Source organism: Cucurbita maxima, unplaced genomic scaffold, assembly GCF_002738345.1.
Source record: "Cucurbita maxima cultivar Rimu unplaced genomic scaffold, Cmax_1.0 Cma_Scf00069, whole genome shotgun sequence".
Lineage (NCBI taxonomy): Eukaryota > Viridiplantae > Streptophyta > Magnoliopsida > Cucurbitales > Cucurbitaceae > Cucurbita > Cucurbita maxima.
Window position 1 is genome coordinate 368256 of NW_019272085.1, and position 14519 is coordinate 382774.

At 37.9% G+C, this 14519-nt stretch overlaps 4 protein-coding genes across 11 annotated transcripts; 1 reads left to right on the top strand and 3 right to left on the bottom strand.

Annotated features, from left to right (window-relative positions):
• Positions 1–798: 798 nt before the first annotated feature.
• LOC111472275 lies at positions 799–1587 on the bottom strand. Its single transcript, XM_023117921.1, has 2 exons — positions 1048–1587; positions 799–910 (listed from the first exon to the last, which is right to left on the bottom strand). The coding sequence occupies exons 1-2, from the start codon at positions 1314–1316 to the stop codon at positions 799–801; spliced, it is 381 nt and encodes a 126-aa protein (XP_022973689.1). The 5' UTR covers positions 1317–1587.
• A 211-nt stretch (positions 1588–1798) lies between these two features.
• Positions 1799–6508, bottom strand: LOC111472230. Of its 2 annotated transcripts, XM_023117869.1 has the most exons (6): positions 6349–6508; positions 5030–5421; positions 4837–4938; positions 3665–3791; positions 2075–2275; positions 1799–2006 (listed from the first exon to the last, which is right to left on the bottom strand). In XM_023117869.1, exons 1-6 carry the CDS (start codon positions 6482–6484, stop codon positions 1888–1890), a joined length of 1077 nt encoding a protein of 358 aa, XP_022973637.1. In that variant the 5' UTR covers positions 6485–6508; the 3' UTR covers positions 1799–1887. The 2 variants fall into 2 exon arrangements, with proteins under 2 accessions (XP_022973637.1, XP_022973638.1); XM_023117870.1 differs by having other exon boundaries at positions 1882–2275.
• Positions 6417–10938, bottom strand: LOC111472229 (putative E3 ubiquitin-protein ligase RF298). 5 transcript variants are annotated; one of them, XM_023117866.1, is made up of 4 exons: positions 10624–10938; positions 10443–10478; positions 7953–10121; positions 6417–7053 (listed from the first exon to the last, which is right to left on the bottom strand). In XM_023117866.1, exons 3-4 carry the CDS (start codon positions 10113–10115, stop codon positions 6511–6513), a joined length of 2706 nt encoding a protein of 901 aa, XP_022973634.1. In that variant the 5' UTR covers positions 10116–10121; positions 10443–10478; positions 10624–10938; the 3' UTR covers positions 6417–6510. The 5 variants fall into 5 exon arrangements, with proteins under 5 accessions (XP_022973634.1, XP_022973635.1, XP_022973631.1 ...); XM_023117867.1 differs by lacking the exon at positions 10443–10478 and having other exon boundaries at positions 10705–10938; XM_023117863.1 differs by lacking the exon at positions 10443–10478.
• A 1897-nt stretch (positions 10939–12835) lies between these two features.
• Positions 12836–14392, top strand: LOC111472243 (BSD domain-containing protein 1-like). 3 transcript variants are annotated; one of them, XM_023117891.1, is made up of 2 exons: positions 12836–13895; positions 13986–14392. In XM_023117891.1, exons 1-2 carry the CDS (start codon positions 12943–12945, stop codon positions 14227–14229), a joined length of 1197 nt encoding a protein of 398 aa, XP_022973659.1. In that variant the 5' UTR covers positions 12836–12942; the 3' UTR covers positions 14230–14392. The 3 variants fall into 3 exon arrangements, with proteins under 3 accessions (XP_022973659.1, XP_022973658.1, XP_022973657.1); XM_023117890.1 differs by having other exon boundaries at positions 12836–13891; positions 13982–14392; XM_023117889.1 differs by having other exon boundaries at positions 12837–14392.
• The last annotated feature ends 127 nt before the right edge of the window (positions 14393–14519 follow it).

The following is a 14519-nucleotide window of genomic DNA, read 5'->3' on the forward strand; positions in this document are numbered from 1 at the left end:
TCAAAAACTTCATCCGAAAACGCTCCAACTCTATCATGTTTTCATAGCATGACATAGTGGTTTCTTTCACATACATAACTAGATTTGGCTTTACTGCTCGGAGAATAGGTTCGTTACCTCGACTATGTCGGTCCATCTTTCAGGTGAGTAATCAGATCTCTCCAAAGAATTGAGTACACCCACCAAAATGTGAGGACAATCAACTGATTTTGTTATTGCATTAATCTGCCTCATCCTCCAATGCTCATCCAGATGGTCGAGTGCAGTAGATGTTAACTTCTCCCGTCCCCGCATGTCGATCGCAACCTTTAGCAAGTTTCTGAAATCCAAATCTAATAATTCAGCAGTTCAGCATTACTGCAATTCCCCAGAAGACGAAAAACAAAAACGTGTTACAGAAAGCAAAAGAAAAGAGAAAAGAGTGATGAAAACCAGCAAACTTGAAGTACCTTTTTTCGTTCGTCGTCTTCGATAAGCTCGGTGTTTTGTCTTCCATGGAACCAGGAAACTTGTTAACTCTTTCTATGCTAAGTTTCACCTATGGTCTTTGAGACAACAGCAAGTCATGTAAGAATCAATGAAGATGCCAACAACAGCCCAAGAGATATGACATAAAGACAAGGAAGAACTACATTATTTGAGAAGCAGGTTGACAATGGTGAGAGAGAGGGTCAAGGTCGGCAGAGGGACAAGAAAGAGGCAAACCGACATTAAGTGAAAAGAAAAACTAATATTTCGTGAGCATATCATGTTACATGTACATGGTTTCTTTTGACAAAAACATAGGCACTATCAACCCTACATTTCCACAATCAGCCCTGCCCATNTCCAATGCTCATCCAGATGGTCGAGTGCAGTAGATGTTAACTTCTCCCGTCCCCGCATGTCGATCGCGACCTTTAGCAAGTTTCTGAAATCCAAATCGAATAATTCATCAGTTCAGCATTACTGCAATTCCCCAGAAGACGAAAAACAAAAACGTGTTACAGAAAGCAAAAGAAAAGAGAAAAGAGAAAAGAGTGATGAAAACCAGCAAACTTGAAGTACCTTTTTTCGTTCGTCGTCTTCGATAAGCTCGGTGTTTTGTCTTCCATGGAACCAGGAAACTTGTTTGCTAAGGAAATCTCGTTGTCAGGAAGATTAATGGAAACTTTGGGCTTTGATCTTGAGAGAGATTCAGTCTTGGTTAATGGAGATTGCTTTAGTATACTCTTTGGGCAATGATTCACAGGGCTTATAAAACTGCTTTCCTTTCTACCAAAGCTGAATGTTGCTGACTTCTCTGCAATGGGAACAGCAGGTGCTAGAGAGAACATGGCAACATTGAATGTGGCAACTCGAAATCACCTTTTCGAGACAGAATCGCCCAACTGGCTGACTCTGGCTATACTTTCATCTTCCCAAACCTTTTGACAATAACTCTGCGCTTCGGGTGATTCCATATCAGCCACCATAACCTTGAGCAGAGACGCCAGAGTTCACTCCTCAAAATCATCAACACCTCTCAACTCTTTCTATGCTAAGTTTCACCTATGGTCTTTGAGACAACAGCAAGTCATGTAAGAATCAATGAAGATGCCAACAACAGCCCAAGAGATATGACATAAAGACAAGGAAGAACTACTCCATTATTTGAGAAGCAGGTTGACAATGGTGAGAGAGAGGGTCAAGGTCGGCAGAGGGACAAGAGATTGGCAAACCGACATTAAGTGAAAAGAAAAACTAATATTTCGTGAGCATATCATGTTACATGTACATGGTTTCTTTTGACAAAAACATAGGCACTATCAACCCTACATTTCCACAATCAGCCCTGCCCATGTGGCCATGTTTTGTTTGGCAAGTAAGTCATCAAGCTAATTAACTAAATATAATCGCACGAACTTTCTAGGAATATCGAAGTATAAGAATAAAAAAGATAAAGACAAAGGAGAAGGAGTTCCTTTCTCTCCAGAACAGCTTCCAGCAATGAGCTACAATAATCATGCAGTCTGCTGTGGTTTGTGGATGCATGGGATAATAGAATAGAGACTCACTCCCAGCTCCAACTCCGTTCATTCGTTAATAAACAATGTATCAAGAAGGTTGGATGTCGAATCATCGATCGTTCCCTCATCAAAGAAGCCTTTCGAAGCATTATCCCGCCTGGACTTTCGCTCTTCAACAATAGATTCTTCTGTTTCAGGACAATAATTCCGCTTGCCTTGCTTTACTGGTCTTTCGGCCACTATAAACTTGTTACCATCACGACATCTTTCGGGAAATCCTGCCCAAACTGAAAAACATGGTTGCTGAGAGGTCAATAATGTCTAGAAAAGGGGACAAGTATCATTTCCAGTTCATCAAATAAGACATAACCAACCTGATTTTCACTTAACCCTCCAATATACACACACAAGAAAGAACCCTAATATAGTAATAGGAGATATAGCCAAATCTGGAAGCTGTTTTTGAAAAGACTCAAATCCAATAATATCACATTTTTGAAAAACTTCAATTTCCTTTAGTTTGTTCTCATAGGTGACGTATCTTTTCAAAACAAACTAAATTGTTCTTCCTTTGGGCTCATAAATTCATATACATAATAATCCAGACTTCTACAAGCTACCATATCACTGTTCTTAAAAACAAGAGGGAAAAAAAAATGGATCAGCTCCCAACATGCTCAAGTTGTTTCAATATCATGAAAAACATTAAACGAACAATTTTCTCAAATTGCAAGTTAAAAAAACATAATAATTATAGAAACGCATGTGTGAGATCCCTCATCAGTTGGGAGAAGAACGAAACCTTCTTTATAAGGGGGTGGAAACCTCTCCCTAGCAAACGCGTTTTAAAAACCTTGAGGGAAAGTCTGAAAGGGAAAGCCCAAAGAGAACAATATTGGCTAGTGGTGAGATTGGGCTGATATAAATGATATTAGAGCTAGACATCAGGCGATGTGCCAGCGAGGAGGCCAGCCTTGAAGGGGGTGGACACGAGGCAGTATGCCAGCAAGAACGTGGGGGCTGTTATAAATGGTATTAGAGCTAGACATCAGGCGATGTGCCAGCGAGGAGGCCAGCCTCGAAGGGGGTGGACACGAGGCAGTATGCCAGCAAGAACGTTGGGCCCCAAAGGGGGGTGGATAGGGGGGTCCCACATTGATTGGAGAAGGGAATGAGTGCTATTGTGGACGTTGGGTCCAGAAGGGGAGTGGATTGTGAGATCCCACATCAGTTGGGGAGGAGAACAAAGTATTCTTTATAAGGGTGTGGAAACCTCTCCTTAGCATATGCGTTTTAAAACCTTGTGGGAAGCCTAAGCATGCATAGAGTGGATAATTTATCAATCCAAGATGATCGTTAATATCAAATATGAGAGCTATTACAAACAGCAACATCATTTGATTCAACCAAGCCATACTTATTCCTAGGACACAGTTTCCTAAGTTTCAGCTTGAAGGGATCATTTCCCATAATGAACTGATTCAGAACTCATAGAGAAAGGGATCAAAATAATCAGATCAGATAACTCAAGGTTTCACATGGTAAAATACCAAAAGTATCGAACCGAAAATATTAAGAGAGACTGGTAATTCTTATAGGTGATATAGATTAGACATGTATTTAAAAGGAACTCAAAAGGGGGAGATAAAAATGCAACAGTTCTGAGTATTAATTACCACCAAAATGATGTAGGACAATTGAAGCAGCTACAGTTACATTCAAAGAAGCGGTGCCGACACCATATTGTGGGATGTAAATGAAGAAGTCGCAGATTGCACACTCTTTAGCAGAAAGCCCTGTTCCCTAGAAATATAATATGCATATAACCATCAAAAGGGTGTCTCCTTGCTGAAAATAGTGTATCAAAATTATTTCCAAAATGATTCTGATCCAATTCAATCTTGATGATCATGCTACTAACTAACTCACAATGCCTAGAACATCATAGAGACATGGACTTAAGAAAAAAGCAAGAGATCTAAAATGACATATTAAGAACTAATGTCATCCCATCAAAAAATGGAAAAATAATCCATCACAGAAAATATGATTGCCAGAAGAACTTTAAGCAATTATCGTTTATTTTTTTTTTTTTTCATCAAGGAATTGGAGTTCACTCCTTGCATTATACTCATGGCCTCCTCACAAATCTCACAAATTTTAAGTATATGTGTAACCACCCAAGCTCACCACTAGCAAATAGTGTCTTCTTTGAGTTTTTCCTTTCGAGCTTCCCTTCAAGATTTTTAAAACGTATCTGTTAAGGAGGGGTTTCCACACCCTTATAAAGGGGGTTTCGTTCTCCCCCCACTCGATGTGGGATCTCACAATCCACCCCCTTCAGGGCCCAGCATCCTTGCTAGCACTTGTTCCCTTCTCCAATTGACATGGGATCCCCCAATCCACCCCATTTCGTGGCCCAGCGTCCTTTCTGGCATATCGTCTCATGTTCACCCCCTTCGAGGGCTTAGCCTCCTCGCTGGCACATCGCCCGGTGCCTAGCTCTCATACTATTTGTAATGGCCCAAGTCCACCGTTGTTAGATATTGTCTTTTTTGGGCTTTCCCTTTCGAGCTTCCCCTCAAGAATTTTAAAACGTGTCTGCTAGGGAAAGGTTTACACACCCTTAGAAAGTGTGTTTTGCTATCCTCCTCAATCGATGCAGGATCTCACAATGTGCATAAGAAACCAAGTTGTAATTGAGAAAAATGAAAGAATTAGTTAATGGGAGACAATAAGCTCTACAGGTCCTATGTATAATGGAATTAGAGAAGAACTTATTAACTGACAGCAGCATATGGTGATTAATAAATTCAATAAAAAATGGAATTCCAACACAAAAACCAACCTCGTTGCCGAGAAGAAAAGCGGTGCTCCTCTTGAAAGGATGCTGATTGACAGCCACGGCGTTATCAGTTATCTCCACGCCACATATATCACAATCCTTCTCCTACAGACACAGACGGAAAAAAATTCAAATTTCAAAACAAACCCATAACGTAATCGAGACCGATGAAGGGAAGAAAGAAAGAGGGCAGAACCTGAAGGAAATTTCGGGCGTCGAGAAGTGAATGAAAATGACGGAACCGGACGTGAGAAGTGGAACCATGGCTACCGAAGGCGTTGAAGTCCCGACGGCCGACGAGGATGACCTCCGATACACCGAACGCGGTGGCGCTTCGGGCCAATGTGCCAACGTTGTGCCTTTTGGCTATGTTATGTACGACGACGTAGCTTTCGAACCCCATTCCGAATTCAATGGCGATGAAATGATTGAAGAGAAAGTGATGGGGTTTACGGATTGAGGGTTTTGACAGAGCCTGCAACTCAATTCTGGCGGCGGATCGAAGAAGAAGGACCGGTTCACAGTTCGGCCTGGCCCTGGCGTCTGATGAATTCTTTTCAATACGGTGTCGTTTCACGGCTGTTCCCACTACCGTTTACACGCTAATTTTAATTTAGTATTTAAAATTTTTAAATTTTCCAATCTTATATATATAATTGCAAATAAGAGACTTCAAATTTTACTCTCTTACCCATTTAATTTCTTTTTCTTTTTTATTGTTTGTAATTAAGCTTGGAAATACTATTTTACCCTTGAATTTCTTTGAAAAATGCTTTTTTACTAATATTATAGATTCGAATCTTGACTAAAGGTTAAAAGCACATTCGTCTTATCCAGACTAAAGGTTAAAAGCATATTGAGCTACTACACTCGTATTATCATAAACATAAACGTTTTATAACTGATATTTCTAGTAGCTAGATTTTGGAGGATTGGGCGTTTTATAACCAATATTTCTAGTAACTAGATTTTGGGCGCTCAAAACCTTCCAATTTTGTATTTGGTTTCTCTAATTCTTACACGGGTTCATTGAATAATCTTATGCTAAAATAATTACAATAAAAATTGATTTATGGTCTAAAAAGTCAAAAAGAAGTAAGAAATCATAAACTTAAAATTTTCGATAAACCTTTTTTTATATATAACGGGAAAAAAATCCTAATCTTAAAAAAAAAAAAATAAAATTTTCGATAAACCTTTTTTTATATATAACGGGAAAAAAATCCTAATCTTAAAAAAAAAAAAATCAGCAAAAACATTGGATTTTGAAATAAAAGGATAAAATGAAATTCACAAGATTTAATTGATAAAAAAAAATGAATCTTTGCCTAAATGTGATTTTAATTAATCAACTTAGATCGCTAGCAAACTAGACTAATTTTAATGCAAACATTAATCAAAATATCCTAACAAATCCCTTTTTAACAAATTATTAGAGAGGGGAAAAGGAGAAGGCAGTTGAAATTTTTGGATGCCAAATTTCTTAGATGCTCTTAAGTTTAAGATAAAGTGTACCTTGTTCAACAGTTGCTGAGGGATGTGTGTATGGCAAGCATTGATAATAACCAACATAGTAGGCAGACTTGGTAATAAGGTAATTCATATGCATTATTCCATTCCATAGGAGTCCCACAACATTATTCAAAAACATTCAACTCAACTCACCACGAAAACTGATTACGAGCGAGTATAACGGACTGGAATACGCCGCTGTATCAGGCTCCTACAAGAAGGACAATCTTTCATACCTTGTTTTTCATGTAGTTCATTGCAGGTTGTGCACACCACCTGATGGGCGCATGGAAGAAACACTACTGACATCTCCTCCGAAAGACACATTACACACTCCCGTTCCCGCTTCACACTCCCAGTTCCAGAGTACTCGTAAAGATCCTTCATCGATTCCGAGACATTCGGGGTCCAGGACTCGTTGTGATCTGTGCTGTTTCTGGTATCTATAAGCCTACTGGCATAACTTCCGTCGATGCCCCTTTTAAGAGCAGCAATTCTGGAAGAATCTGTCTTAAGTCTCAACTGAGATATTTCTTTTTCAAGCTTTTGGATATCGCTTTTGTACTTTAAAAGATTGTTTTCTGCTTTCAATTTTATTGTATCCTCCTTTGCTTTCAATGAAGCTTCAATTTGTTCTCTCTCCTTTCTCAATGAAGCAGCCTGCATGAGCAGCTCATCTTTTGCTCTCGCCTCCATTTTCCCTCTACCCTGAGATACGTTCCTTGTTAATGAGAAAGGGCCCACAAGTTGCCACGTAATTAATACAACTAAGAGAAACAGAGAAAGTCAAGAACGTTGAAAACCAATGAGATACATATCTCAAAACTAGGAACACAATCACAAAACTCAAAGGAAATATGTTCAAGATAAAATATACAGCATTTCAGAATTTTTTTTCTTCTTATTTCGGGGGTATAAACAAGAGATATAATGCTCAAATCTTCAGGAAGTTCATACGTTGTTGGAGAAGTAAATGTGTCATGTGTAAAACGATGCAAACCAAGACCAACCAAGCAAGAAAAGACGTATAAGAATTGAAATTTAATATCGAGGAAAATAAAAACAAATGAGGTAAGGTAATCTTAATATTGCACCTAAAATGAGATGCAACATCCACCTGTATAAGAAAAAATCCAAGGATAACAATTTAAACCTTTTCGTAACATTCGTAATGCTCAACAGCTACAGAATTAGCTAAACAATAGGTTCAACAAGGAAATGGGAGAAAATGCTCTAATGTTTTAAACGGGGAGAAAACATCAACCAGTAATCTGAAAACATACCAGGAACTAGGACAGCAAAAATGTGCAAAATGATCTATGCAGAATAGGATTTAAGTTCAGTTGAAACACCCTAGGAAAGGTAACGTTGGACTCCTTTCCTATGGCAGTTATTTCTTTTCGACGATCTACGGGTAAAAGCATAATTTAGTGTCTCGTAATTATTCCTGGGAAGTAATGAAATTTTGATAAACCATCCAATTTATTGTCATTTTTCTTATGACCCCATCAGTTCTACAGTTGCAAGTTGCCAAACTTAATAATCAAGGCACAAAAGATGGTAGCTAAAACTCATAAGAGAACAAAGAATAAATTGTTAAAACATACCTCCAGTTGTTCCTGGACATCCCTCGCCTGCTCAAGTTCCTGTATTAGTTGTTTTAATTTTCGTTTTTCGACTGTGTGTTCTTCCTGAAACAACATTTTCGTCTTCTCCCATGATTGAACGTTCACTAGTGTTTTCTTTTCCCTCTTAGAAACCTCCTGATAGGTAGCTGCTGATTCTGTAGCCCGTAATTTTGCAACCTCCATCTCCTGTCGTAGAGCAGCATTCTCCACCTCAAGCCTTCTAACAGCAGAGTTAGCAAGTTCAACCTGCCCACTAGCCTTGCACAATGCATGTTCCATCTCGGAAAGCTTCTTCTTGGTATTTTCCTCCAAAGTCTGTTTCTCCTTTTTCAGCCGTTCAACTTCCTCCTTTTCTTGTTTCAAAGTCTTTAGTTCAGCCTTGTCCTTACTTAGCCTCCTTGCAGCCTGCATGACCTTTTGATTGGCCCACTCCATCCACTCTTGCAACTGACTTTGTAATTCCCGAGCTCTTGGTACTAATTTCAAAACCATCTCATCCTTCTTATCCTTAGGAAACCACTGCCCAAGGGACTTTTCATAAGGCTTCTCAACAAAACTACTAGTAGAAGGCTCAGCATTGCAGCTGATAGGCACCGAGGGCTCATTGCTTTTAGTGGGCAAAGAAAGAGAAAGATCAGTTTCAGCTGCTGGTAGCGCAGAAGAAGTATTAGTAGCTGGTAATGCAAGTGGTGAACTAGGTGCAGGCATTGAAGATAGTACATTGATCTTAGAAAAAGGAGAAACGGTTTTATTGTTTTCCAAGTTAAATGATAGAGAGGAAGAAGGAATGTCGATGGTGGTAGGATTATGGTTTCCATTGTCTTGGGCCACATCAATTCCCATAGCCTTGCTTATTTTCAGCGAAGCATTCTTAAAGTTTACTGCAGTGGAGCCTGAAACAGACTTTAGTTTCTTATCCAACATCAAACTCCCCAAACCAGTCACCTTTCCAGCTCTTGATGGGCCTTTCTGTCCATATGTTCGAAAGTTTTTATCCACATGAAGCGACTTTTGTCGTAGCATGTATTCTCTCTTCATTATATTAGAATGAACCCTTCTGCTGCTCCCAATTTTTTCTTCAGACACGGAAGTTTGAGGGTTTCCACCCACATTAAATGATTCCCTAGCAACATCAGAGGTAGAATTTTGCAGTTCTTTATCTGATACTGATACACTAGTAAATAATGGGTCCTTTGGTTTAGTAAGATTAGGAGCTCCTAGAGTGGCTGGTCCATCGGATTGAGAACTATGAGCACAGCTGATTGGAGAAATTGGCTTAAGAGGCTTAGGAAAATTCAACTCAGAGCTTTTGGCTTCTGCTTCTAACTGTGGGGTAGAGTTAGTTGAACCCTCATTCGAACTCCCATCGCAGACAACTGCGTTAGACGGGTCACTATCCATTGTACATGCATGAGATACACTCATGTCACTGACCAATAAGCACCACATTGCATCGCCAGTGCTGAAGTAAGGCCTAACCTCTCGTAGAACACAAACTAATTCAGCTAAAATATATTTTTCTAGTTGCTGTAAATCCTCAAAATAGTGTTCCCTAGATTGATCAATTTCTTGGCCACTTCTAAGGAAAGCTAAGGTATTGTCCACTACATTCGACATGATATCTTTACAACCAAAACAAATGCCAGACCTTGAGACGGCTTTTATAGCAACCTCTTCAGTGAATCCAGAAGCAACAACTTTCTTGATTGCAGCCTTGAATATTGTGTCTAAATTGCATAAAATTAGTTCTACCAGCTGAGCTTCTGTAAGGTCACTCCAATCAACATCTTGGAACTCATCAACTTCCAGTTCCCCTCTTGGCCAGTCTATCCCAATGTCAGGAGAGCCTCCATTGGACAATCCGAGATCGAGTTTCAATCCAGCAGAAAATTCTTGACTAATGCTACACAGGTCACACGCACCGATTTGCCCCAGACTTGAACTAATCTCAAATTTCTCAGCTGAAAAATCATAACTCGGACATTCATCTTGAGATGAAGATGTGATCTTATTCAGGTCCCCTAAAGGTGGATCTGCTCGGTATTTCCTCTTATTCCTACTTCCTTTTTCCTGGACAAGCACTGAAGAAGGCCCATGGTTGCTAGTAGCAGGACAACTCGGCTTAGCGACCATTGATGCCATTTATCACTGTACAAGTACAAGACAACAATGTATGAATACCTTAATCTAGCTATCATTTTTCCTCTTTCTCTCGTGTATATAAATATACACTTAACAAGTAAAGGTACCAAACTTCTCCCATACCTCAATGCAGTTGGAAAACCATGAATATCAATTTTATGCAAACCGAAAGAAAGAACAAAAAAAAAAAAAAAACAGAATTATCATCGCATGAATGAATCATAAACAGCTCAAAATTCATCAGCTAATGGTACAAACAAACAAGACCAAGAACTAAACAATCCAGAACCTGGAGTATTCATCTAACTAAGAAACTAAAACGCATACCTCGAATCTCAGTATTAAAATCGAGATAATCAAAATCTGCGTCGGAAGAGAATAAATCAATCACTCACAAAACAAACAAACACCGAAAGCAGAAACTGCAGAAGAATCTACACATGGAACACGAGCAAAAACTACATTCATCCAGTACCAAATTCATCGCGAATTGAATACAACAACCAACCTCGTAGATCCAAGGAACTAAAATCTTAATGACCAATTATATATTGGTAAGAGACTGGTAAAAGAACAGAAGAAGAAGAACCTCCTCTCCTCCAAACAGAAAGTCGAGAATTGAATGTTGAAGAACCTGCGGGGAAACAATCGGCAGAAACGCACCCGATTCAAACTGGCGAGTTGGAAGAATCGAAGACTGGAAGGAAATACAAAATCAGAAGAATATCGATGAAATCAGAAAGAGAAATCCATGTAAGAAGCTTTTCTTTCTTTCTTTTTTTAATTTCTTGTGGTTTTTTTTTTTTTTTTTTTTCACTTCTTATTTTTCTTGAAGTAGCTTAGAGCATGGCGTCTGACTAAAGATTTTGGCTTGTTTAATTTTTAATGCTTTTTTTTGGCTTTCTTCTTAACCACCTTAATTAACCACGGTTATCTGAATGGCCTTCTCTAACTTACCATGGTTAATGTACCTACCCATCTTTACATATTATATGGAACAATTTTTAAATTAGTGGCTAATATTTAGAGTCTATTATATATAATGCATGTTAAAATTGTCTCCAATTGCTGATGTAATAAATATTACTGAATTTTCAGAATTTTACATAAAAAATTATTTTGTTTTGTATATATATATATTGAAAAAATCTTTTGAACCTATTTAAAATTTCGAGTTTTTTGGTCGTGACTCAAACAACTCTAATTTATAAAAATGTTGTATATAACAAAAATGAACTAACTCTGCCCGAAATGTGGAACTCAACCATTATAGTTCGGGTTGGGTTGGTCCAGGTTGTCTAATAGTCCGGTTGAACTGACTCAAAAAAATTTTGTATTGGTTAAAGTTTAATAAAAATAAAATAGTTAACTTTAAGTTTTTTTAAATATTAGTTGTATTTATTTATTTATTATTACCTTATTCACAAAATAATAATAATAATAATTCAATGACAATAGCTGAAAAATAAAAATAAATTTTCTAAATTTAGGAATTTGTTTGGGTAGGTTGTCCATTTTCTTATTTAATAATTCTTATATTTATATTAAAAAAGTATTAATGACGTCATGTTAACATTATAATGTTTTTTCTCAAACAAAAAATATTATGCAAAATTCATATTAATAAATAATATAAAAAAGGGGTAGGTGGACTTTTGGCATATAAATTTAAATTTTGAAATTTCAAAAAAAGATATTTTTAGTTTAAATAAAGTTACATACTTAAAAATATTTTTAGATATTTAAAAGTTACTTCTTATTTTTTAAATTCTTTAAATGAACTTTATTAAAAAATTAGAAGGTTAAATTTGAGCCGTATAAAATATTTGTTGAATGCTTGTGCTTTTCTATAGCTAACGAATGGTGTCTTCTTCATCCGGGAGCGTGACAGTTTAATGAGTGATTCAGCTCTTATCTAACTAGTGATTATTTTGAGCTAAAAGTCAACTTTCCTTTGTCGTTTAACCACAATGCCACCTTAAATCAATATTAGTTTAGACTTAGAGGACCAAACCAATGAACACCGACGGCATAATGATTCAACGAGTACTTCAAGCCTTGACCCATGAAACTAGGGATGAGTTTGAGTTTGAAGTCGGCACTTAACCATAATCCAAATGATCTCAAAACGAGTTATGTTGGGCCTAAGGGGACGAGTACTCCAAGTTCAAACACCATTAAATACTGATGGACAAGATTACGAACCTAATTGAGGAAGTACATACATCAATCGAATCAATTTTTGAGACCAATATCTAATTTTTGGAATCACGTATAATTCCAAATTTAAAATTTTAAAAATAAGATGATACAATGATTGATAGTGGTTAAAGCTCACAAATCTTAATTATCAAGTCACATTTAACATTTTTTTAAAAAATAAAATTTAATATATTGATAAAATATCATGAATTAATTAAGAATGCTAAATAGACATAAAATTAAAATTCCACATAAAATAATATTATAATTTTCATAAAATTTAGGGCAAACAAAATTGTTTTGAGATGGGCCCATTAAGGATATCTGATGGGCTTGGGCCCATTTTGAACATAGTGTTTATTAAATCAATCTAAATCTATTAAAAGGTAACCAAACTATCCAAAACGAAACCTAATTTTTGTTAATACCGTACTTAAAAAAATAATAATGTAATAAATAAATAAATAAATTTCTATTTATAAATAGTCCACCGGCAAGCTTTTTCAATAGATACATCTTATTCCACTTTTGCCCCTCCCATAACCGGTCGTAATCATTATTCATTTTTCAGGAAGCTCCCAATTCAAAATCTCGCATTCCAATTCATTCGTCCAAATTTGTTCCGATGGATCTGTTTTCGGTCTTCTCTGCCGACGGAGCTTCGGAACTGTCCGATGCGGAGGAGGAACATGACGACAACGACCACGACGATGATACGGTTTCTAATATCTCCAATACGAGTTCTGCTTGGAGCTTCGGCGGCCTGATCAAGACTCTCGCGACCACGTCGGAATCTGTAATTTCGAACTACCGCCGTGAGATTGAGGAATTAGGATCCGGATTGAAGAAGGAGACATCGGTGATTCGAGACGTCGCATCGCGTGCCGTGAAGGACCTTCCGACGACGCTCGATGTCGGTGCGTCCGTTGCGCAGGAGTCGCTGGAGTCGGTCGGCCAAGCCATTGACGATATCGGTAGTGCCGTTTGGAAATCGACTTCGAAGATTATCTCACATGGTAGGGATACGTTATTAGCATCTGATCTTGTTTCGGGAAATCATGAAAATAATAGCGATGTTGTTCTTTCGTCAAACCAATTAGGAAGTAGCAATAGTAGAAATCTCGAATTCAAACAGTATAATAGGTTCAATACGCAATTGATTGCGATTCAACGAGACCTGGATACGTATTTGGAGGAACCTAAGGATTTAGAGGATTACAAAAATTGGAAATTAGGTTTTGTATTGGAAGATAAAGAACAGGAAATCGATAATTTGATGAAAGAAAGCGAGGATGTTCGGGAGATTTATCGGACGATAGTTCCAAGTACAATCGTCCGTGAGGTCTTCTGGAGTAGATATTTTTACAGGCTTCACAAGCTTAAGCAAGCAGAAGAAGCCAGAGTTAAGCTCGTGAGGAGAGCCATTTCTGCAGAAGATGAGGAAGATTTGAGTTGGGATGTTGACGATGATGATGATGAAGAAGAAGGGAACAATGCTGAGTTGCAGTCAAAGGGTGAATCCAGTGGCGCTCTCAGTACTGAGAAGAGAGAAAGTGACAGTTCAGAGAGTGCCATCTCTAAGAAAATTGCTGTTTCTAATGATGCAACAGAGGATAGTGATAGGAAGCTGGAAGAGAAAGTTGGTGAAAAATTGGCTGCAGATGGAAGAGGAGACAGTGGTGATTCCTGCAAAGACAGCGACATTTCGATCATTTCCAGTGGGTCTTCCGGGGAAGAAGAACTTGGATGGGATGAAATTGAAGACATTGGAACCATTGATGAAGCCAAGAACAATACCTCTAGTAGTGGCAGTGCACAAAAGATTGGTTTGATCAAGCGGCTGATTGTGGCAGAGGAAGAGGAGGATCTGAGTTGGGAAATTGAGGATGAAGATGAATGTGCTAAATCATGAAGAAAGTAAATTTTTGTTTTCTTTTCAAAATCTCAACTTACAGTTCATAGACTCCATGATTTGGTGACTGAAGTCTTTCGATGATAAAGCATATTCATTTGGGTTGTGATTACTGTTCATATCTCATTGTCCGTTGTGTAAATTGGCTCCTCTATTTGTTTCATCTGGGTGTTGATCACAGATTACAATCACTTGGAAGTTTGAAACGTCCAAAAATTATTGAATGAGGCAGTTTAGTCGTTGTCCATCATAATCGTCGGAGGTAGATTTCTTTTGCAATTTATTGAGCT

What these genes read in the sequence shown, in the direction of transcription:
- LOC111472243 (XM_023117889.1), top strand. Translation starts at nt 12,943, where the DNA reads ATGGATCTGTTTTCGGTCTTCTCTGCCGACGGAGCTTCGGAACTGTCC.
- LOC111472229 (XM_023117867.1), bottom strand. Translation starts at nt 10,115, where the DNA reads ATGGCATCAATGGTCGCTAAGCCGAGTTGTCCTGCTACTAGCAACCAT. An exon ending in ATGTCCAGGAACAACTGGAG is followed by an intron (nt 7,054 to 7,952) that starts GTATGTTTTAAC and finishes AACGTATCTCAG; the next exon opens with GGTAGAGGGAAAATGGAGGC.
- LOC111472230 (XM_023117869.1), bottom strand. Translation starts at nt 6,484, where the DNA reads ATGTTTTTGAATAATGTTGTGGGACTCCTATGGAATGGAATAATGCAT. An exon ending in CTCAGCAACTGTTGAACAAG is followed by an intron (nt 5,422 to 6,348) that starts GTACACTTTATC and finishes TGTAAACGGTAG; the next exon opens with TGGGAACAGCCGTGAAACGA. An exon ending in TGTCCTACATCATTTTGGTG is followed by an intron (nt 2,276 to 3,664) that starts GTAATTAATACT and finishes CATGTTTTTCAG; the next exon opens with TTTGGGCAGGATTTCCCGAA.